General features: G+C 35.5%; 1 protein-coding gene across 4 annotated transcripts in view; it reads left to right on the plus strand.

Moving 5' to 3' along the window:
- LOC139119454 (IQCJ-SCHIP1 readthrough transcript protein-like) overlaps nucleotides 1-25,805 on the plus strand; it is a 157,992-nt gene that overhangs the window by 80,806 nt on the left and 51,381 nt on the right. For 3 of the 4 annotated variants that reach the window (XM_070683273.1, XM_070683272.1, XM_070683270.1), the window contains exon 4: nucleotides 23,897-24,007. In XM_070683273.1, the coding sequence (XP_070539374.1) occupies nucleotides 23,897-24,007 (111 nt within the window). Of the gene's footprint in view, nucleotides 1-12,669; nucleotides 12,930-23,896; nucleotides 24,008-25,805 lie in introns of those variants that run through there. The other variant, XM_070683271.1, reaches the window with a different exon arrangement.

Genomic DNA, 25,805 nt, shown 5'->3' on the forward strand with positions numbered 1-25,805 from the left:
TGCTACCGGTATATCTTTCTGAGTGATTCTGATTGACAATCATGTACATTTGTTTACCCCTGTACTTGGTGCCATTGTTAGTAATTATTAGGTTTAATTATGAGGTCAAGAGTTTTTGGCAAATGTAATTCTGCAAAGTTACGATAATTGCACCGTGTGGACCTTTGTATTCAATGTTATCTTTACTGCTGAATATGCATTAACATTATTTTATGTAAGTGGAAGTACAAATACTTGTAGTGACTTTTGTGCTCTTCATTCACAATTTCATGTTTCTGGACAGGTACTGGTGTAATGTCAAGTTTATTCACATTGTAGGTGTAGCCAGACTAAAGTTGTGAACTTCTCTAGTATAGCCATTCAAGTAACAAAGATGTGCAGTCTTAACAATAATTGTGAATATTTATTATGATGCAGAAGTGACCCTATCTGTTGTTTACCAATGTGACAGTGTTGTACCATACAGTAAAGTGTCCATTTTATTCTCACCTCGTACCATATAGCTTATTACATTTCATAATTACGGAGGTCTGTATGTCTGATAAGCATGTAATACTGTGATTCAAGTGTTGTGAGACCAGTGCCTTTGTTATCAACTGTCCAGTGTTTCTGAAAAGTTAGTATAAAACAGTTCTGTAGATGAATGATAATAATAATAATAATTTATTTATAAAGCGTCAATATCCACAACAAAGTGATCAAGGACGCTGTGAGAAAATTTACATATCACAAAAAGCAATTAAAACAGTAATAAAAAAAAACTACAATAAAACCATCTAAAACCAAAGTCTAAAAAGCAAATTTAAAAAGGAAAGTTTTAACATTAGTTTTAAAAATTGACAGACTAGGAGAACGCCGAATATCTAATGGAAGACTGTTCCAGAGTGTGGAGCTGCCACACTAAACGAACGATCTCCATACTTCTTTGTGCACGATCGAACCGGACGAAGTCTGAACTGGTCAGCTGACCTCAAGTTACGACATGGAACATAGAGTGATATCATATTTGAAAGATAACTGGGAGCAAGCCGTGAATACACTTAAAAGTCAGGACTAACATCTTAAATACAATGCGCTGTGTCACCGGTAACCAATGCAACTGGTACAGAACAGGGGTGATATGAAGAGAGATTTTTGAACGAGTTACAATTCTTGCAGCCATGTTTTGAACACGTTGAATCTGAATGATTAATTATTCGGAAGTCCATACAACAGAGAGTTACAGAAATCAATACGAGATGTGATAAAAGCATGGACAAGTTGTTCTGTGGCAGACCTTGATAAATATTTACGAATACGAGCAATGCGTCGGTAGATGAAAGGTTGCCTTACGGCAGATCTCTGAAACATGAGGTCTCAGTGTGAGATGAGAATCAAGGATGACACCTAGGCTTTTGGCCTGATAACAAACAGGAATTTTAGCATCTCCAACACAAATTTCTGTGATATTTCTATCAGATGGACAATCCGAGGAGAAAATTACAAATTCTGTTTTATATCATCGTTTAAAGTGAGAAAATTTGTAGACATCCAGAGTCTGACATCTGAAATGCAATTTTCAAGATGTATGATAAAATACACTTTCTGTCATTGAGCAGTACACAAATTACCATAAACTGGTGGTATTAGTCACTATGGAGCCAAAGTCTTTGTTAAGAGACTTGTGAAGGGCTGACTAGCTTGGAGCAACACAGTCAGTATGTAAGTCAGAATTACACTTTGCAGTTGAAGATTTGATGAAAATATTCATAATGGTTTTTAAGCAAAGTGTGATTGATGATTCTGATGTTTCAATATATCTACACTGTAGGGCATCATTTATTGCAGTCTTCACATGAAGGATACCAATATTGGCTGGAAAAAAATTATAATTTCCTATATAGGGATCCTCTCATATTTGCTAGGGGAAATACCCATTATAATTCATTAAAATCATTGTAACAAAATCACATAAAATTTTTTGTGGTGATAATGAATTTGTTGTTAAAAAACTGTCTGTGTACTTCAAATAGTTCAATCATTAAGCAAATACCAATAAACTACAAGAAATTGTATGAAACCAGAATGCAACTAATTCTATGGCATCCCCCATTATTGTACAAGGTTTACTCATGTGTACGGGTACAGAATAATCCATGCACTCAGATTTTCTAAGAGAAAGGAAACTATGCCTTGGTTAAAATGTTTGATATCTTTTGTACATTTTAAATGGTACACAGCATGAAATTGCTTGACCTTGGTAAATTGTAGAGATTTTAAATTGTACAATCAAATACAGTTGTATGGTTAGTCTGTTAGACATCTGTAAGTGGTAAATTTATTGTAAGGCTCTGCTGGTTTTTTTGTGGGGAAATTACTGATTTCTATGAGCGTCTTTTCAATCGGTGCTGATATAATTTACTCACTTGCAATGACATGTTGCAAAGATTCAATTGTTTTTCTATGCATGGTTGCTATAGAAATCCTTCAGAAGTGATCAGCTGTTCTCTGTAATTGGCACAATTTGAAAACACTGCAAACAGAAATGAATCGTTTACATGCAATTTAAGCAAGCGTAACAACATGTTCAACTCTTTATTCCGTACTACTCGAGCGTTGTCATACCGTATATTTTTCACCAAAAGTTGGGTAACAATTTCTGAATGTTTACAATAATGTATTTGATTGATTGATACATATTTTTGTTAATGCAGTTTACAATATGATTTGCTGATACTTATCAAGAATAATCGCCCATTTCTCCCATTTTTCCATCAGGTAATTTACCTCACAATAGAGTGTAAAGATATTCTGCACATGCAATGCTACTTCAGTTCCAGATTTTCACCTGATGAATTTCAAAAAGGTGCATCAGTTGTCTTGATCTGACTCACTTAGAATAGCTTACCAATTCATCCATTTCATCTAGAGTTGCTGCGTGTCTCTCAAAATATACACAGATGATTGTCAATTTGCTTTTGCATCCTGGTCAATCTCCTCAGTCAGACCTTTCAGGAAAATGCTTTCAACCATGAAATTAGTGAGCAATTGAACGGTGTCTTATCCCTCATTTATATCAGATGTGACAAGGGAGATTTTTCATGCAGTTGTACCCAAGAATATTTTGTATGCACTTTTTAGGAAACTCTTTCTCTTCCACATTGTACATTTCCATATTATCTCAGTTGGATTGATGGATCAAGCCATGTATGGAAAATATTGGGCACAAGAGTTAAAACGGTCTAACACTTCCAACTTTCTACGGTAAACACCCATATCCATTTGGGCAAATACCAAAGTTGTACAATGCTACTGGATTTCAGTTGTAATTGTTTTTAAAGAGAATTCCATTTGTATTCCAAAAGTGATTTAGAGGAACATGTTTATGTTTTCAAAATGACAGAATGAGCAATAAATTGATGGGAATTTTTTATGTTTTCAAATTTTTCATGTATCTTCTACAACATTACTTGGAGGGTGTTATTGTAAATGTACGGTATGTCAGAAATGTTAGTGTAATGTCACTGGCTTTGCAGTTCCCAAAAGTGGGTAAAATATGTAAATTGTACAGTAACTATGCTTCCACTGCTTGAAAATGACTATGAATATTAAAAGCATGATCTTACAGTACTTGGAGGAATGTCAATTGGGTTTCATTGTCTGGAATTCAGGGGTTCTTGCTTAGAGCACATGAGGCACATTGGTATACAACTTTACATTTACTGTATTTATGGAAATGAGCTGAGTTACACATACATATCGGTACCATTAGGTCAGCACTTGATTTCATTACAGTGAGGCAAACAAGATTTGAAAGCATTTACATCAAGAATTTATTAGATATACCTGGAAGTGGCACTGCCATTGGACAACTATTTCAAAGACAGATCATGTACATGCAGCCAAAGGATATACCGTACATGTAATATAATTCATCGGAATCGCAAATCTGTTTCAGACAGACAGAAGAAAGAATAAAACCCAGCATTTTGTCAATATGTGTAGCTTTAATGGGACCATGAATGACCTTGTGACGGCTAATCTTCAACATTGATGTACAATAAAATTCTGCTGAGAATTACCCGATAGTAGAGTTTTCATAAGTAAGATTTGGTTACCTTGGCAACAGTTCTTCTCTTGTTATCAAATGACGTCAACTGTGAATTAGCGAATACAAGACAGAGGGTTGAGAAGAGTTATTGCTTTGCAATTTTTCTACACAGTTTTGGTACAGTAACCAGAGGATGGAAAAATTACAGCTTTCCTCTATGGCATTTCAGCAACTTCTGTGAAATACATCATTACTTTTCAAATTTTGTTGTATAGCTTTTCTCTGCTTAAGGCATCCTCTTGTCAGTTGCTGCATTTTATGTATTTGCTTTACAATCCTAATGGACCAAAGGTTACAGAGAAACAGTTTCTACTGTAGTTGATTGATTGTAAATGAATTTTTAGATTCAGGTTTGTTGAAAAAATGGTTTTCTAGAGTTAAATACCAACATAATATCTTATCTCTGACTATACAGCCTTGGGGAAATAATTTCTGTGCTTCTTGTAGTGATGTTGGTACATTTTTACACCATAAACTGAATTTACCGGTATGTTCTGTTGGCAATGTTTCCCTTACATGCAGAAGCCATACATCTGCACACAACCGACTCTCATACGTGAAATATCAAGCATTCTCCACGACTTATCAGAAGACTTGCAACTGTACTGATGTTTTCAGTGTTTGCCATGTACCCTACTCTACACAGAGGCACTGAATACAATGTTGTGTGCAACTTATTTTTGGTAATTGCAATACAAATCAGACAAGCAGACCAATAACATATGAAGAGTACTGTATCAGTTGAATGTTTTATACAAGAAAGTCATCTGCTGTAATGTTACGTCATGTTGCCTTGAAATCATTTGTATAGCACTTTTTATTCGCTGTACCTGATGTTCAAATGGTGGGATGCCATTCACTTGTAAGTTGCGTGCTTGAAATCTTATTGCAGTCAAGGCATTTCTGTATGGTCTCTACAGTCATAATCCTAGCCATCAGAACAAGCAAGAAGCAGTGCCAACATTGTCCTGTCCGGGTAAACTACAGTTGTCATTAACAATAGAGAGTATCTGTGCACAGTATGGCCACACTTCATGGGTCATACATGCACACATTTACTGGTACTGGTGTAAAGTATAAACTGTAAATTTATGAAATATTTACTGGGTTTAGATTTGGCTAATTTTAATAGTTGATTAAATCTGTTAATTAAATGTTTGTGAATATGCAAATTTACAAGAGCTGCTATTGTGTCTCTGTCATATTAATTAATTGAAAGCTCGCTATATCTTGATTTTTGTCAAAAATGAAAATGCCACACAGTACTCAGAAAGGGCCAGTAATGTTCCCCTTTGATGATTTGTCCATTATTTTGTACATCAATTGCAACTTCTTATTCTACTCCCCAAAGAATGTTGAAACACCCACTATTTAGCTTGTCAACTTAGTTTCTATATATATGTGTGTAAAGTGCATTGTTATTGTTTACATTTGAATTCTAGTCTGGACTAGAAGTAACTTTTCAACAATAAAAATGTAGTTTACATATTTACGGGCTGTGTTGAAAGGCTGATATCAACATATTTTGGGAGTAACGTGAGGAGTTACGGTTGACATTCAAAATAAAAATGGCGAAAAATTTATCAAATGTTAGCATTCCTGGCCCTTTAAGTGTACAGAAATTTGTAATGGGACAGTGTGTGTAGAGATAAGTCATGTGAATCTGGATGCCCTTAATTTACAAGTCAGAGCAACTGTATAAGCATCAAAATTTTGCGAATAAGTTTTTAGTATTCTGTGGTAAAGTACAACCTTTTTTCCTTTGCCATGTGGTGTAAATATTGTTGTAAATGGTCCAATTTGAGTAACACTCTGTGACATAGATGTGAAAGGGTACTATTGTTGTAAATGGTCCAATTTGAGTAACACTCTGTGACATAGATGTGAAAGGGTACAAGTGATGCATCAATTCTACAGTGGAAGTAAGGCATGATTGTCAGCATCTTTGCTCTGTAAATCAAACACTATTTATCTGTTGGTTCATTTCTGTTGATAACTAATATTCTTGCCCCTATGAGCTATGTGACACACTGTATGAAGGGGTTGCCTGTGGATCAAGAAATCTCTCCATCCAAGAAATTGATCTAACTTGATAAATGGCTTTTTGTAGAAATGTGGTTAGGTATGAGAAATTAGTTTTTCAGTGTACAGGGAGAAAAGGGAGGGACAGATTCAGAGTTGGCTGTCTAGAGAAATGCTGATGTATGGATGTGTATGATTAAATTCATAAATTCATGCCGTGGAGAGCATTATAAGTAGGACTTTTCAAATATTATCAAATTATGGTTCCCTTGAATGAAGATAATTGTATTTTGTCATAAATAATCTTTTTTTGTGCAAGGTACATGCAATATTGTCAGCTTGGTTGATTCTAGAACATGAATAGCAGTTAAATGCTAATTCAATCTTTTCATGTATTAACATTTCTAGATGAAAACAAATTTTTGACTGACTGACTGTCCGGAATGAAATTAGTGCAGTCAATTTTCAGGCCAGAAAATGTAATTGGCTTAATAGATGTCTTTTAATATGAAAAAAATAAAATGGAATAACAGCAGCTTTAAAATTCTGTAGAGTATCCTGTAAATAACAATACAAATCCGTCGTTTTCTATACTGAAAAGTAATGGCTACTAAATGTTGGACTGGTCCAGAAAAGTAATCGTTTTATGAAAGCTGAAAAACTACGTCGGCAGAAATGATGTTTACAATATACAATACGGTATAGTATGGAATTGGTGTGCTGTGAGTCTTTCACCATCATTGTTTTGCATATACTGGTATTATGTATCAGTAATCATTATCAACGGTGAGACTGGACTGATATACACTGAGATCCATTAAAAGTTTAATATGATTAATCTCCAGTATGTTAGGTTTTTGGTTTAGATTAGTCCTCAGTCATCGGTTGTACTTGTCTAAATATGTGCCTGGTCTATCCAGTATCATAATTTCATTTTAAATAATATTGAAAAAAAATGCAAAGCGAGCAATTTTTCCTGTTGCTCTCCCTTTGGTTTCAAAAGACTGAAGATATCATGTCCAAATTCAAGTGTAGGAATGTATTAATATTAAACTTTATTATTCATCTTTTGAAGTCAGATTTTTCATTGAGTATCATGTAATGGTGTGATACATAATAATATACTGGCATGTGATCAGTACCAGCATTCCTTGTATTTCTATGAATATTTGGATATTTCATCTCTTGATAATTTGATAATGTCTTCATCAGAATAAATTGTAGCATCTGTGTATACTATCTGGTACTGTACCGGTATGTGAATAAACAATGATAGTGTACCATATACATTCTATTGCTTGTTGAAAGAGCTGGCAAGTTTCATGCTTCTTCCATAGTTATTCTGATTTATCACTCTACATACATGCATTTACAAAGCTGAGTCAATGCCACAATAATGTTTTTCAGTTTTCCCTTCTGTTTTAGTATGGTACATAATCCCAAAGCTGCAGAAGTGTGGAGCTCGTTAACGAGGAACTCTCCCTATAAAAGCTGGATTATTGTAAATTCTATGCAAATGTACGAAAGCCACAGTACTGATTAGACGTGCCGTGTTTGGCCCCAGAATCCCATACTTTTGCTGTTTCAGGCGTTCATTGTCAGAAAATCTTGCATATGATGTCTGTGAATATATAGCAACTAAACTTGAGTAAAAAATAAGCTGAAAATATGTTCCGTTTTTTGTCGGAGAATGCATATGTTTCAAAATGTGTTCCCTGTACAACCATTTGATCCCTCTTTGCATATGTCACGAAAGTGCCCATCATGATTATTCAAATTTATCACCGGTCAAAGCGTTGTTATGAGAATTCAAAACTCCTGCCCAGTGTATGCAAATGGCTGCGTCATTAGTAATCCCCTATTGTGCGTCCACAGTCCTGTAACTTCCCGTTTAAGATTCTACCTGTATAGGCTACATGTACCCAGTGTTTTTGCTAAGGTTGGGGAGCATTTGTAAATGATTCGGGAACCCCGGTAACATTTCTGCTGTCCCCTAGTCTGATTGCATTGATATACCAAGGGGAACTCCGGTAAAATGACTAGGGAACTCCAGTAACATTTACCGGGTTACCAGCCTTAACAAAACACTGTGTACCGATACACTACGTACCCATGGGTAGGTTAGCATCACAGTGCTGTGTATTTTCTTGACATGTATTGTATCAAGGGATACACAACAGTGACAGATTGATTGCATTTTTACCAAGGCTCTATTCTGCAAGATTGTACTGTGCTACTAAACAGTCATTCATGTATCCTATTTCCTAATTCTTGTACTACCATTTTACTGAATGTAACTGTGTTCTTTCTTTGCATAAGCTGTAAAGACAACCACAATTCCTTGCAGCAACTTTCAAAATGACATTCAGTCAAATTTGATCATGAGGCATCGGTGTATTTTTAATGTTAGCTCCAAGATAATACTGTAATCCACAGTATGGACAGGACTTTGGTCATTATCTGGACAGGAGAGAAAATAGACTAGATAAGCAAAGGTGAATGCTAACAGTACAGAGGGAGGTGAGCAAATACATGTACACCTCAGTTTGGAAGAGTATTGCCTCAAACTATGGCTACACTGTACAAAATTTCATCCAATTTAGCGGTAGGATAAAGTTTACGACAGGTTCAGAATATCTGTCATGTGTTCCACACTCAGTAATCTCTTTGAACAACTTTGACCTTTTGAACCGCTGCTGTGTTCACTCCATTACCTCAAGCAGAAAACCTTTGCACCAAGAGATGGAAACTCATTTCAGCGAGTAAATTGTGGGATATTGATGGGCACGCTTAGTGCTAGTCTACTGAAAGGCTGAAGATTTCCAGGGAGAATACCTGTAAATTTAAGTGGACATACCGTAGTCTTGATAAATCTGAGCCAGTTACATGCAATAGATTTAATCATAGTTTCTTTACAACTTTAGATAGATTGTTTGATTACGTCACATTTATACCAGTATTGTACGATAATTTGTTGTCGTTCCAGTACTTCAAATAATATAGATACTGTGTAAAATGATTCGTCTTTGATGTGTCTGCACAAAGATATAAAAGTAATTGAAGATAATTTCTCACTCTTGAGTGAAACTTGCTGTAGTTATGTTTATGGTCTTTCTTGTATTTCTTCATGACCTGTTTAGAGTCATAAAACATGAAATATGCTTGATATTCAAAGTGAAAATTATTTAGATTTGGTAACAGTTTAGCTTTGTCATCTGATCTGAGAGAACAATTGCCTTTGATTGAAGCGTTATCGCAAGGATTTGACAGCTTGTGAATAAACAGTCCCTAAGCGATATGTCATCATAATGTGATGCTGCTTATTGCAGATAGTCATTTTAATAGGTTTTAGATTTTTACAGCATAGTGAGTGCTATGACACCATGAGAAATGGTGTTGTCTATAAACCAAGCCCTTATAAATAATAGTCTAACCCATGGAAGGCAATAGGTCACCTTTGAAAGACTCTAAAAGCTGTTTCTCACCTAAAGAGAGCTGAAAATCTGCTCCAGGTACAATCAGCAAAGCATTTTCCAAGTCCAAATTCTCACAGCTGGTAATAGTGATAGCTTTCATATCGTAGAATATTGAATTTCTGACAATGTACCCAGTGTTGTCTACTTGGACTGTGTGATGCACACTCAACCAACCCATCAAACACCGAGAGCATTCATTTCAATGTCATTTGCATAAGCAAAAGATTCAAGAAAATGTCTTAGAAATGGGTTCTGTTCATATTTATTTGTTGTGTGCATTACATTGATTCACCAATGTGAAGCAGGAGTTTGCAATTAAATGCTTTGTGCGACCAGAAAGCGGTACACATCTTTTATTGGCATTTCCATTCTTACTCTCGATGTCGGACATGGATTATTTGCTCTGCCCTCTGAGTTGCAATGGCTTAGAAATTAATGGAATATTTCCATTATCGGCCAACATAAAGAAAATTTCTCATGCATTACAAGAACCAGAAATAGCCAAACACACAGCAATCACTTTAATATAAATTTGATTTCTATGCCATCAACAATGGAAGAAAATTGTATTTCAGACAAGAAAAGTCACCTAAAGTTAAAAATCAGTTAATATTTTTCTTGCCTTATTTAAATGTCATGTGTCATTCTGACAATACATGATTTCCGTTAACCTAAACTTGAAATGTTAAGTTTGCTTTGACATTTATTTGAATACATACAGCTAAGAAGTTAATATATAATTATAATGTGCATTTATTTGTATAATGATCATAGTAAAGATATTATTTTTGTGAAATTTTTTTGTTATTATTATAGTCTATACTTAACAACAAATACAATACTAAATACAAAACACTCTATGAAATGCAGTGTTTATGAAGAAATAAAATTGAAATACATGACATGTCCTGCCTGGCCCAAGGTATCTTAAAATTTAATTGGAATCTAGATGCTATATATTTCAGATGTTGACATATGAACACTTCGTTGACTGTGATGTTATTGGTCAGTTATGATGTCATAGATCTCATTATATGAGAAAATATCTACAACCATGCTGCTTATAATGTAATGGATCATTTTTGAAAATCCAAACTTTACACATTTTCCCCAAGCAACTTGTCAGGCATAAATGCTTTGTGTCAAACCTCTGTCATGTGACCAAAATGCCAAATGCCTCCACGAAGATTTTTAAGTGAAGGGAAATATGCGTTTGATGGTGAACTTTAGTCATCTTATGCAAAGATGTGCAATACATCACAAATATTTAGCTTGACATTGGCAGTGTAACTGTGGATATACTTCGCAATGTATTTACCAAACAAATGGTGATGCATGAAGTTTATTTAGGCATGCAGGTCGGTTTCTCTGTTCTTCATATACGGTATATATATTGCCATAAAAATGACAAAATTGCTCTATTTACATTACATTGTGAATTCAAATCATGCACTTCAGGCTATTTGAAGTGGCAATTTGAACTTTAAATTGCTATTAGAATTTTTTCAATTTATGTCAAAATTTGATCGAGTGCAGTTTATGGTGTTGTATACATGGGACAAAATCTTACTATGATCTGTAGTTCTGATGTCAGATTTTCAAGACATTGCAGTAAGTTTGTCAACAGCTTCTGTAAATACATTCACTGAAGTAATTTACCTGCACCTGGGTCCCCTTTTGCAAGGCCGTACAGACTGTACCATTCACAAACAGGGGAGGAAGCTGTTAAAAAAATATATGAAAAATGGGTGCTTTATAGATTTAGAAAAGTGGACATGAAGAGGTTATTTTAATGAAGTTCACATGTAATATCATAAATCATAACAGTTTTACTGTCATATGTTTATTTGCTGGGAAACAAAACAGGTCTGTTGTCGAGGAATGAGAATGCCAATATATAATTCCTGTACATTACAAATCTTCCATGAGGCCCCTTACTTGTCAAGGAATTTTTCCCAACCGTGAGCAGAATTCTCTGGAGAGAAATGATGGTTTTTTTACATTAAAAATTCTAACTCTTTAAACAGTGCCACTGTGTATTCCCTGACAGTTACTACCTGCTCTGGTCTTCTTGGTTTCAGCTTTGCTGATCATTTCATGTATGAAATGAAATTTACCGGTTTTATCATTGTTACAGCTCCGACCTTGAATGTGTGTCAGAGATTAACACCATCAAATTGTATATTGATGGTCTGTCAGCCCATATAATTTTAATTTGTCATGCAGGCTCTCTCAAAGTAATGTTATGTTTCTCATTTTTTATTTTCAATTTTATCTTGCCGGTGAGATATTATGTTTTAATTACCTTTAATTGCTACATAATTTTCATTCAAGAAAATTCTAAATTTATAAAATCTTGGTTGATAACAGTGAAGGTGGGAAGAAGAAGTATTGCCTGGGTTTTTGTATGTTCAGTTAAAATGAAACCTGTGTACATGTGATATTTAGTAAAATATAGTAAAATATAAGCTGTATTACCGAGGTATTAGGTCTGTTTGTTTATACATCGACCAGTGCCATGTCATCACTTTTCGCGGTGAATGATGTACAGTTACCATGGCAACACTGATGATGGGAGAAGATATGAAATTCATATTATGTTTAGATTTATGTCAGTGAGAGTACCGCATTCCTTTGCCTTGATTACATGCGTGAGATATGCCAACATTGGTGGGCGATTGGGTATAGGGATATTGGTGAAGTGTGTAGTTCCATATTGGACACTATATGTCAGTGTAAACATAGCTGATTGCTGTCTTCCTTTGAGAAGGAACTGACTTCACAAGCTGTAGTGAAACAAACAAAGTCATTATTTGACACTTATTCACAGCTTTATTTTTGGAAGTTAATTATAAAATTCTATGCTGAGGACACATGTTGAAAGAAAAAGGTCTTTTGGAAGCTAATGTAGCTTATTTGAAAGTAATTTACTGGGTAATTTGTTGTATGTGGACAGGAAGCTGAAACACTCTACGCATCATGTGAATGAAAAATTAACCAGTATTTCGGCATCTGTGGGGACGTTTGCCAGATGGAACAGCCAAGTCTCTCTTTCACCTGGCTTGTTACATATGCAGCCATAGCTCATATTGCATTGAAAGTTGCGGGGGGCTCACGGTTAGCCTGGCGCCAGAGATATTAACATTTGATAAGTAGAGTGGAAGCGGACAAGCAAAGTCAGAGCCTCCAGCTGGTCATAGCATGTAGCAGTCTCCCTGACTTTACGTACTATCACATCGTCACTGCACACCAAAACTTCCAAGATGGTACTTGGTTACGACGAGGATATCTTGCACATTCGCGCAGACTGCTTTGTGTCAAGACAGTTGGATCTCTATCTGGTACATGTGAATTTCATTTTTCTCCCTTGTCTATCATTTAATCAGTTTATTTAAACAACTTCACTCATTATCTTGAGCTGCTCCTTTTTTCAGCTGGTATGTATCTGAAATCTACAGAGACCAAATATTTTCTGAAACTGGGAATATCATGATCAAACTTGAAATTTTTTAATTTTGTAATGCTCTGCAAGTTGATTAACATAACCTTGTTTGATTAAGTAATTAAATAGGTTCCGACAACGCTGCTGAATAATGTTAAAAAGCTGAAATAATGAGATAATTTAGGCCTACCTACCATAATACGCAGCGTGATATCCACTGTATAGGTATACCAGCAATGAAAATGTTTTATTTTGTGTGTGAAATGTTTTATGCTGACTTTGCAAATTTAATCTGACAATACTTCACCGGTAAACGCAACAAAAACTATTCCCTTTTCACTTCATACTTGTCTCTTACTTGTTTCAGTATTTATGTCACACCCTGTGTTAAAGTTTAGAAGTGTGTACGAGCTGTGTTAATTTTTAAGTCTATTTGTTGAAGATCCAATGTAATATATATAAGGGCCATAGATATGAAAATTTATGTTACACAAAGTTTTCATATTTGTGGCATCAATTTTTACTTGGTCAGTTTTCATCAATATCATTATCAAAGTTATGTGTGTGTCCATAACCTGTGAGATTAGGATGTTTCCTCTAGAGATTTGGTTTGATAAGATAAAATGCCAGCATATAGTATATTTCAGAAAGCTGAACCTTTTTCATTTATTGATATGCCAAGTTTCAAGTCCAGACATTTGAAGTATGTTTAGCCAGTGTCTAACCAATGATAGAGGGACATCAAATAGTACAGAGTATTGTGGACTATTGTTAATTATCTGGTATCAGTTTTTGTTGAATATTAATAGTTAGGGATAATGTCCTAATGAGGGGCTAACATAAAAAAAATCTGTCTGAAAGACTGTTGCCATGGTAATGAATATACTAATTGAGTTTTCTTTCCCATGATACTAAAAAAAAGTAAGATATGATTGGCTGAAAGGTAGATTTAAATACTTTGTCTTCCTTCATGTTCATAGCTTAGAAGGTGAATAAGAGAACAGTTGCTACTGGATTGGTTTATTGAATTGGTTCAAGCAGTAAATCAACACATTATACCGCTGGAAAATGACATGGTTGTCTACAGTTGAAATATTACCAGTGCTTCCTGCAATTAGTGCAACTAAAGCTAATGATGATTAGATATTGGGAATTGATTTCAGCAGTGAGAGAGAATGCCTCTTAATGGATGTCTGAAAAGGAAACTGCTGACTCTTCCTGATCTTCTCTTAGCAGCCATGTATTTTCAATTTTCCAAATGTAATGGTGCGTGTTCAATTATTGTCATCATGAAAAGCCATTTTTCTGTGTAATTTTTTTTTAGTATTCTGTATTTTCAACCAATTCTGATGTTTATTTGAAAAATTCAGATGTACCAGTATAATATGATAAAACAGGGTGGAAAAATTCCTAATCTATCTGCTGTCTATGAAATCACAATTTGTTTTTTAATACTGTAACCCTTTCTATCTGTTTTCTAGCATAGATATTATTTTTGGCTCTAAGCAAGAACAAAACATCACATACCGGTATAGCAGAGAAGAAAAGATTTTTATACAGTAAAAATGTAACTATACCAAATTCTGAATAGGTACAATCGTGCACTAAGTGATAAAATGCTCAAAAAATGCTCCTCAAATACTATTAGTGAAATTGATTTTCACAAGTTGTAACTTCTAGCTTCCAGTAAAAAATTCTACTCAAACTATTTTCTTTAGATCTTTTTTTAAATTCAGAACTCCTTAATCAAGATGTGAATGGAAAATCCAAAACGTTACTTCCTTGGTTTTGCAATTGTGTTTATTTTAATTTCCTCTTGAATCTATCTAGGGAGATGATTTGAAAGAAGCCACTATTGAATTCCGTGTGCATTCAAGTTTTCCCCAATCCCAATGGAAGGCTTGTACTGACGATATTTTTAATAACCAACATTGTACAGTAATCCCGGAGCTTTCCTGTCAGATGTGCGGAGTGATTTTGTTAACTTACAATTAGGGAGGGTCTGGAGAGGTGAGCACCATTCACCATAGACAGTCACCGCTCCCATTTAAAATGCAACTTCAGCAAAATTAAGTGTGTCAATAGATTGGCAAGATTATTATCGTCAGTAGCTTGTCTGAATACAAATCAAGCTTCTACAGAAACTCAATCAAGACTAGCTGTGCTGGAAATCAGGTTTTGTTTATGTTAATAACACCATATTGTCCCAAACATGGAAATAATTCAAAACACGAAGCATTTGTAACTATGGAATTGCCATCGTTTTAATGTGTTTTTCTTTAATTTTCACTGATAAAGGACTGCAGCACTTAGACTGTAAAAATTTAAATTTGATGGGCTCAGAATTTGTGCCGTCCAAATTGTACCACAAGTGAATTCATCGGTGAATAATTTATTTCCAAAGAGTTGAAGTGGTAAAGGTATTGAGCTTTCTACCTAATTGGACTTCTTTCAGATTGACTTCACGCACTCAAGGTAATCAACAGCTACCCGTAGTCTGTTGTTACTTAATGCAATCCTACAAAATTGAATTTTCAAAATATAGACTTGTACTTATCTAGAGGTTGCAAACAACACAAATATTGCATCAGCCATAAGAAGCACAAGCAAGCCTTGTTATAATTTCCATTACTATTACCACAAATGTGTGGAAAATTGTACGGAAAAGTGAAATTAAAAACCCCACGACCGAGGCACAGTTGAGGCAATACTTACCAGTATATCAGCAGGTTTAGTGGCATTATGCAAGCAGTGATTACACTTACATCCATCTTATCACAATAATACCGGTAAATCCTCACTTTCATCTGTGATAGAAGCACTGTATTTCTATTGGCTTATTTGGTAGCATTGGATAATACTCAATTCAAAGTGGAAAACAGAACTCACTTGCTAATCAAGATCTCAGTGCTGCATACATGTAACCTGGTACTTGTATGTTGGTACTTTGACACAGTTTCCTTAAGCCTTTAAATTTCCATATCATAATGGCAAATGCATTTTTGCTCCCATAGCCATATGTATATATGGCAATGGAAGCTATTCTTATAGGCTAGGGAAATGTCTGTATGTATGTATGTCTGTATGTCTGTATGTCTGTATGTCTGTATGTCTGTCCGTCAACATCAAAAACTCCAAAACCGCTGTACATTTCATCTTGATATTGGGTGTGTACATGGATGATGGGCTGTAGATGAGATTTTGTTCAAATGAAGTTGTCATTGCCAAAAATATGCAAATTAAGTGAAAAAATGTAAAAACAGTCAAAATTGAAAAAAACTCAATAACCACTGAGCAGATTACATGAAAAATTAGCATGTAAGTAGTTTGGGCTGACATGAAATGATTGTGCACATCTTGGGTCAGTATCTTGGACTTGCTATTTTTCATGAATTTTTTTGTAATTTTCTCCCATTTTTGGTCAAAAAATCTCCTGCTCTGAAACCACAAGTCCGATTGATTTGAAACTTGGTATGGAAGTGCATAGGAGTGACCTTTCCCAAATTTGGGCAAATCGTGGTGAAATTTGCTTATTTTTAGTTTACACGTCCATAGACTCCCATGTATAAGGCAGATCTCCATAGACTCCCATGTATAAGGCCACGAAAAATAAAAATTTAGTTTCTCATCGTATTCATATTGCAAAAAGGATGCAGTGACACAATTTTTAGTCCCCACGAATGAAGTCCAGTGAGCTTATAGATTGGGTCATGTCCGTCTGTTCGTCCATCCGTGAGTCCATCTGTTCACGCATATATCTAAGATATTTTGACAAAATGTCATGTGACCTTGATGACCTTTGATCTCAAATATACATATTTGTCCATAACTCAGTAACCACAAGTGCTACCACCCTTCATATATGGTATGATGGGACAGCTTATGACGCCACATATTGTACCTCATTAATTATGCGCATATCTAATTTTGAGCGAGCCAATAGAGCTAGAGGTCTGATTTTTGGTATATAGGGATAACTTAGCAAAACAATTTTTTTGACAAAATGTCACGTGACCTCGGTGACCTTTGACCTCAAATATACATATTTGTCCATAACTCAGTAACCACAAGTGCTACAGCCTTCATGTATGGTATGATGGGACACCTTATGACGCCACATATTGTACCTCATTAATTATGCGCATATCTAAGTTTGAGCGAGCCAATAGAGCTAGAGGTCTGATTTTTGTATATAGGGATAACTTAGCAAAACAATTTTTTTGACAAAATGTCACGTGACCTTGGTGACCTTTGACCTCAAATATACATATTTGTCCATAACTCAGTAACCACAAGTGCTACAGCCTTCATGTATGGTATGATGGGACACCTTATGACGCCACATATTGTACCTCATTAATTATGCGCATATCTAAGTTTGAGCAAGCCAATAGAGCTAGAGGTCTGATTTTGGTATATAGGGATAACTTAGCAATACAATTTTTTTGACAAAATGTCACGTGACCTCGGTGACCTTTGACCTCAAATATACATATTTGTCCATAACTCAGTAACCACAAGTGCTACACCTTCATGTAGGGTATGATGGGACAGCTTATGACGCCACATATTGTACCTCATTAATTATGCACATATCTAATTTTGAGCGAGCCAATAGAGCTAGAGGTCTGATTTTTGGTATATAGGGATAACTTAGCAAAACAATTTTTTTGACAAAATGTCACGTGACCTCGGTGACCTTTGACCTCAAATATACATATTTTTCCATAACTCGGTAACCACAAGTGCTACACCCTTCATGTATGGTATGATTGGACACCTTATGAGGCCACATACTGTACCTCAATAATTATGCGCATATCTAATTCTGAGCGAGCCAATAGAGCTTGATGTCTGATTTTTGGTATATAGAGGACTATAGGAGAGAAATTTTTTGACCAAATGTCATGTGACCTCGATGACCTTTTACCTTAAATATATGTTTATGTCAATAAATAAGTAACCACAAGTGCTATGTCCTTTGTATTTAGTGGGATGGGAGACCTTATGACAACACACGCTTTACCTCATTAATTATGTACACATCTAATTTTGGGCAAGCGAATAGAGCTAGAGATCGGATTTTTTGGCATATAGGGATTAATTAGCAATATAATTTTTTTTTTCAAAATGTCATGTGACCTCGATGACCTTTGACCTTGATTATACATATATATGCATATTTCAGTAACCACAAGTTCTATACCCTCCAATTTTAATAGGATATTAGACCTTAAGATGTCACATCTTGTACCTCATTTATAATGCGCATATGTATTTCTTGGCTGGCCAATACTGCTAGAGGTCTGATCTTTTTTCCCGATTTAGAACCATAACTTAGACATGCCTCATGTGTTTCAAATTGGGAACAACGACATAGACCTATGTGCCCATAGATCTCAACATATACACTCCAGTGATACTTCTTAATGACCACATTTTCCTGCCCCATCAAGACTAATACTCCTATTACAAGTGGGGACTATGTCATTGTAAATGACTTGTTGAGTTAATGGTTGTATCACAGTATTCGATATATCTAATTCTGTATTTTTTCCATGTTATATTCTGAATAATTACATTAACATATTTCACTGTCTCCAGTACATTTCATTTAAGTATTTTCACTTCATGCACTTTATCCCTTTCACACATGTTCAATATCTGACCAGAGAACAAACACTAAATTGTCCAGGATGGGAGCTACAGTGTCATTGACGCTATTTTGAATACTTTGACACAATTTCATTAAAGCCCACACCCTATTACCACATGCAGTGTTATAATACTGATACATGTAACTCACATATTAAAGTTAGTGTGTGGGTGCGAATCAGCGCTTTCCATGTACCTGGAAAATATTAACAAATTTGTGTTACAATTTTTAGTCAATTGTGTCGTACTTGTATACAAAATCTTGAAATTTAAACATGGGCAGCCTGAAATACATTACTTAATTTAAGGCTTTCTATTGGCACGCACATGAACCATAAATGTATGATATTATTTTTGGGAAAGATGACTCACGAGATTGATATGAAAGTTTTGATAGGAACCGTCTATCATCTGCACCTTACAGGCAGCATTTATGAAAAAGAAAAGACTGTAACCCATACCCAATCTGCTAAAAATGCTTTGTCTTTTTTTCTCCAACGTTAGAAGAAGATTTTCTAAGGCTTTTTTCAATCACTATCTACCTTAATCAGTATGCTATGTGGTATTTGATTGTCGTCCCTTTATCTCTCCAGCCTTGAAGAGAATTGAATGCAGTAACTCGGTAGTAAACACTATAGTACGGTAATTGTACACTGTATGGACATGATAACATGCATTACAGTTTCAACCAAATGGTAAATTAAAAAACTTTGAATTTTATACCAGAAGTTACGGCCAAAACGTGCTTTTGCATATCTTTGGCACGCAACCATTTTAAAATGGACATTCAGCGAAATTGAACATCTTCTTTGCATCATCAAACCTTTCAAAGTTTACATTCAGCAATATGGACAGTCACTTTGTATGGTACAGATAATGAATATTGGAGGCTTTGTGGACGTGTTTCTGCAGTTCCAAATTTATCTCAGTCCAAATACAAACTAGCATTGTAGTGAAAACATCAGCATGAACATGCATTATAAATCATATAAATAATTGACGACTTTCTAAAAAATATCCCTTCTTTATACCATTTGTAGTTTGAGTTCCTCCAAAACTCTGTCCAATTATAATCACAGGCAAATATAGTGTCTTTTTTCTACAAAGTTATCATCTTTGCTGATAAAAACCTGAAAATTTTATTCCTTAAATAATCTATGAAATAACACCCACTATGTGTGTCAACATCTGTCAGTAATTTTTCAACGTTTTGAGTTTCACCCAAGCAATATAATTCATCAAGATTTGGAAAAAAATACAGTGCTGTCGGTAGTTTTTGAATTTTGTTTGCCCAAAAGACTAAATGTGCAAAAGTGTTATAATGCCAGAATTAAGTTTGTTGTATTTTGGTCTCGGTGCTGTCATATTTTACAGGAAACATCTTAAGAGAGTTGATTGAATTAATGTGGTGGTATTTGTTTTTCTATCGTGAGAGGACTGTTGACATGTTAACATTCCTAAAAATCAAGCATTGAAGATCCAGTGGTCAGGATGTGATTGTTTGATCATGTAATGTTTTAATATGCAGGGCAGGGATTTTCCAGCATCACCAGGAAATTTGTGACTTCCTTTATTCTGCGTGCAAGTACTTTTCACAATCCGATGGTAATTTCAATATGAAAAGAGGGAGAGTCCAGGTTAAATGCCAGACTCGTTAAAAGCATTGCTTTAATTCTTTTCCAGGAATTCAGACAGTCACGTTCCTTTAACAGCTGAGTTGTTAAATTTTCATACATCACCGGCAGTCACAGGTATTTAATACAGCCATAACAAAACAGTACATGTCCATGCAGAGCACAAAATGAATTGCATACTGATTCCTTTTCTTATACTCGATGCAAAACGACATGAGCTTTTTTCTCTGTGACGAAGACTTTATCAGCAAAGTTAAGGTTCAGCACCAGGTCACCCTTTACCGACTTTCCAAGATTATTTACTTTTGAATCCATTGTACCAGTTCACGGAAACTTGCTCTACCTTAATTATGCTAAGTCTGTCTCCAGCAACATAACTGTACTGAACCCTGTATGAAAACCTTTTTCATTATTTTACATATGGTTTAGTTGAGAATTTTTCTTCAGGAATTAGTCCATTGAAAATAACAATTTAAGGTAGTATGTGCCTCAAAAGTGAGACTTAAACTTTTCTCCAAAAACTTTCCATAGGGAATCTTTATAAGGAATCTTTTAACCATTCTCTTTCTAAATCAAAATAAAAGTTGGGGGTCACCGTGCAAATTTTGGAACTAGAGAAACAAATAACCCAAAATTTACTGATATCTAAAATTCAAAATGGTTGCCTTCCCTGTGTTAACTCTATGGAGAAAAATAAAGTTTTCAAATTTCGAAAAACTAAGCCGGTGAAAAGTTTTCTTATACCAAGAACTTTAAAATAATTTAACCCCCACCAGTGGTATATCAGAAAAGCATTGTAAAAGTTTGAGGGTCCAAATATCTGTCCCCGAGGTGCATTCTACCTTAATATGACAAAAACAGAGAGGCGCTGTAAATTAGCTATCCATACACGCACAAAAGATTTACATAAGTGGCTCAGAGTTTCTTTCATTAGAATTCTCAAAATGATTTTATCGTGGAAAAATAAACAGTGTACCTGAGTGGCTCATGTTTACTATATTTAGCCCTCTCTGTGTCATCATTTATGGATCAATGCTATCGATTTGAATATTAAGGTTGGTCCTCTGATAATGGTAACCTTTGTAAAAAGGGATAATGATACATTAGACAGTAATGGATCATTTCTGGAGAAAACATATCAAATCTAATAGATGATTGCTGTCTGAAAGCAGGTATTATCTCCAGACATTGCAGTGATTGATGCCAGATTAGGGAAAGACATAGAACAAAAGAAAGTGTTTTTTATGGCAGGTATTAAAATATAATGGCTGTACAGTATAGTTTGCAATACCTGAACATATCATATTTTATCATTTCATATGCAAGAGGTGTGTGTACACATGTGGCACTGCTCATTTCATCAACTACAGTACGATGCAACACTAGTTAGGCTTATACCAGCTTACTCTGGAAGGCTTACATGCACAATACCTGCTGTGTGTAGAATTTTCAGAAAATGATGACTGACTCAAACAATACAGCAAGTGCAGTAGCATTGGAGGAACAGCACACACTGGCATCAGGTTTCTGTTGACAAATCGTGAACGTGTTCTTCGTTGAGGTGGGAATTGGAGTTGTGTTCTAAACACGTCATCTTTTACTGTAAATGAGAACTGGCCCCATGGAAAGGTGATTGCAAATGTGACATCATAGTTTGTTCAATCTGTTGTGTTTCTACCCTCTGTACCCTCCCTACAATGCAGGCAGATACAGGTACGGTATGCTGTACCCTCCCTACAATGCAGGCAGATACCGGTACGGTATGCTCTACCCTCCCTACAATGCAGGCAGATACCGGTACGGTATGCTCTACCCTCCCTACAATGCAGGCAGATACCGGTACGGTATGCTCTACCCTCCCTACAATGCAGGCAGATACCGGTACGGTATGCTCTACCCTCCCTACAATGCAGGCAGATACCGGTACGGTATGCTCTACCCTCCCTACAATGCAGACAGATACCGGTACGGTATGCTGTACCCTCCCTACAATGCAGGCAGATACCGGTACGGTATGCTCTACCCTAGCTACAATGCAGGCAGATACCGGTACGGTATGCTCTACCCTCCCTACAATGCAGACAGATATGTTCATTATCCAGTCATCCTTCACAATACCGCCACTCTTGGCAAAACAATGATGACAACAATGGAAGACTGTAAGAACATGTTGACATTTAAGTTTCCTGTTACAATAGACACTTTTACACAAACATATGTTCATTGCTTATCATGCTTTGGTGATGCAAGATTCAAGAAAATTATCAAGTCTTAGAACAACTATTAGAACAACCACCACTGTTAAAACATTATTTGTCCAATGTGTTTAATCCAAAAATTGCATGGTCTGAGCCGATGAGATTAAATTGTGAGACCAGTCAAGGTGATTGTCAATAAAAATATACATCACTTTTAGTGGCTTTTATAAAAATTTCAATTGTAAAGATAATCAGGGGCACATTTAATATGCATGAAAGCAAGATGAGGTTTCTGTTCAGGGTTTATGGTATAATCTGTATGAATGCAAACACTTTTAGATTTATTAAAGCTTTCACTGTGTGGTACTGGTAGGATATGTGAATTCAACAGCAATTTCCAGCGGTAGTCAAAGCAGCTTTTTAATATTCTGCGCATGACATTCCATTGCCAATTCCCATGATGTACACAGTCCAATTGCTACAGATAATACCGGTAGCCATGGGATTGTCTGCTGAAATCTTGTAGTGTAAGGATATCTCTCGACAAGCTGTCATTCCAAAGGGCTCAATACCGGTATACCCAAAGTACACCATACTACTGGTATATATTAAACATACCGGTATACTGAGATATTTTCATCAAACCATAGAAATGACAAATTCAAAGTTTTTGGTCCTACAGTTATTTTTGTATGTGTTGAAAATTTTTCAAAAGTTATGATACATACGGTACTATTGTGTACAGGCTTTACAATTTGTCAAATACCAATTGTAGAATAGAATAAAATAAAAATATATTGTTATAGCCTATGTCATTCAACCCTCAGTGGTAAAAAATACATATTGTTGATTTCTGCATGGTATCCTTCAATACAAAACAGCCAAACATCCAATATGAGCCAATTTAGACATGTGTGGTACACAAACAAACCATCAGTAATCAGATGATGATCAAATTCTAAGCCAGTAAGTTTATCATTGCCCAGGTGTTACATATTTCACATAATGATCAAGTTGTAATGAAGAGAGCTTGCCATTGACAGGTGTAACAATAGCTCTCTATGAGTTGCTTAAGACTCTCTTAAGACCACTAAGATAATAATCACAATATTGTGTTGTATGTAATTGTTTGTAATGTGTACTGGTGCAGTGTTGCTATGCTAGCCAGAACTTGGGCTAGATGAGGTGGTCATGCTCTGATAAAATGTCCATACCTTTTGGTACGTGCATCTTGGTTATTTAACCATCTGTAATAGATAAGTAGTTTTGTATTCAGAGTTTTGTAAGGTGATTTGGTACTACAGGTCATGAATTCAAACGAGTATACATATTTCTCAATTCTGATTGGACCATACATGTATCAATTTATCATTCTCCAGGTGGACAACTTGAGTAAGGAAGAGAAGGCAGCCATATGCATACAGTGCCACTTCAGAGGGTACCTGGGCAGGAAGAAATATCTGGAACTACTCTATGAACAGTTTAATCAAGTAAGTAATAAGTTTGAATACAAGCTGTGAACTCTATCAATGGAGTTGAATTCTGCCTGTGAACTCCATCTGTGGAAGTTGAATTGCTGCCTGATTCAGGTGTGAATAGCTACTTATCTAATGTCAGCATCTCTCCCAGTGTGTGGCTTGTCGTGTAACTCAATTCCTTTGATGTGTTCCCATGTATTCCATGGAGGGAGAGAAGTCTTAGTTCATAGCAATGAAAATCAAATATTGGAGTCTCTAAGGTTTGAACAGCACAGAATATGTAGCACACAGGTACAGATTTCAAAGTCCCAATTAAACCAGAGTCCTTCAAACCATGGACTGTCAAAGGCTCCCCACATCAATAATGCATATCCTATTCGATATCAATACATCTAATATGAAGCAGCATTCTGCATTTTTTGTAAAGAGAAGGGAATTTGGATAAATGGCTTGGGAATAAGTCTTACATTCCTCTGGTCCAGTCGTGCAATTGCTTACAGACCAAGGGGAGTTCAGTTCAAATATATCTTGCCTTACTGGCGTCAACTGGAAACGCTGTAAAGCATGTTGCAGAATGAGAACTTTTGTATTCCAGATGTCTGCTGGCATATACGGTACTGAAATAACACTCATACGTTGAAATGAAATTTGTCTCATAGTGATTGATAACAGACTCGACTTGATGTAGAGATTTGCATTTTATTAGCAAAGAGTAAACAAAATGTACCTGTGCATAATTAATGCTTATTTTAGCTGTCCACTAGCCAAAACATATGGAACCCATTTCATTCTGATAATTAACAAGCTATGACGTATGAAATATGAAAAATCAATGATATTGAGAATGCATTATCCAGCAAATCAGGGAGTATCTAGCAAGGTCATCTCAACTTTCATCAGAGCCATCTACTGTGACCAAGCTGACATATCTTGGTTGTTAAAGCAACACATAACCGACAGGACGTAAAGCTTTCACAGCTGTCTAGAAATATGATTATTTTAAAGCACTTCACATTTTTATTCACATGACACTGTACTTTTCCACTGTTTTCCTTCCGAACACTTCATTTTTCATTTTTTCTTACAAGAGTTGAACTTTGCAAAAAATGTCAGACTCTGAATTGATTTAATGCATACACACATAGATATAGCATAGATGAACTTTGACAAACTCCAATATATGCAGGATTGAATTAATGTAAACAATGCCGGGTATGACAAGCAGTAATTGTAAAGCCATGCATGTATAGATATGCATTCACAACGCAAACTCTTCCTTATGTATTAGCCATATTTATCACAATCTGCAACATGCAAATTAATGAGAAAGTGATAATGCATGGAGTCACATTCTGCAGGTTCCACTTTAATATGTCAAGTGAAGTAGAAGTGATGGGTACAGTATCAGAGTTTGTCACAGAAGTTGTCTGAATCATAAAATTACGGCGCTTATGCCGCAAGTGAGATTTTGACCACAGTATATCATATTAACATGCGGCGTTTTGAACTGTGCTCGTAAAAATGATAGGTTTTGCAGAATTTGGATGATGTATGCATCTATGTGTCTGCATGTGATGTACGGTAAATAGGCTGTTGCCATGGTGACAGGATGATGATTTATGTGGAGTGTATCTAGAAAGTGTTGGTGAGATCGAGATAAGATGAGTTTTACCTAGCTGATATGCTTTCCTAATGCTAGGGCAGATGATATTTCCTAACAAATATCTATCAGTGATAAACATATTGTATAACATAGTAAAATTATTGTATCAGTACACATACATTAACCTCAGGACAGAGAAGAAGAGAA

The sequence above is a fragment of the Ptychodera flava genome, chromosome 19, assembly GCF_041260155.1.
Source record: "Ptychodera flava strain L36383 chromosome 19, AS_Pfla_20210202, whole genome shotgun sequence".
Classification (NCBI taxonomy): Eukaryota; Metazoa; Hemichordata; class Enteropneusta; family Ptychoderidae; genus Ptychodera; species Ptychodera flava.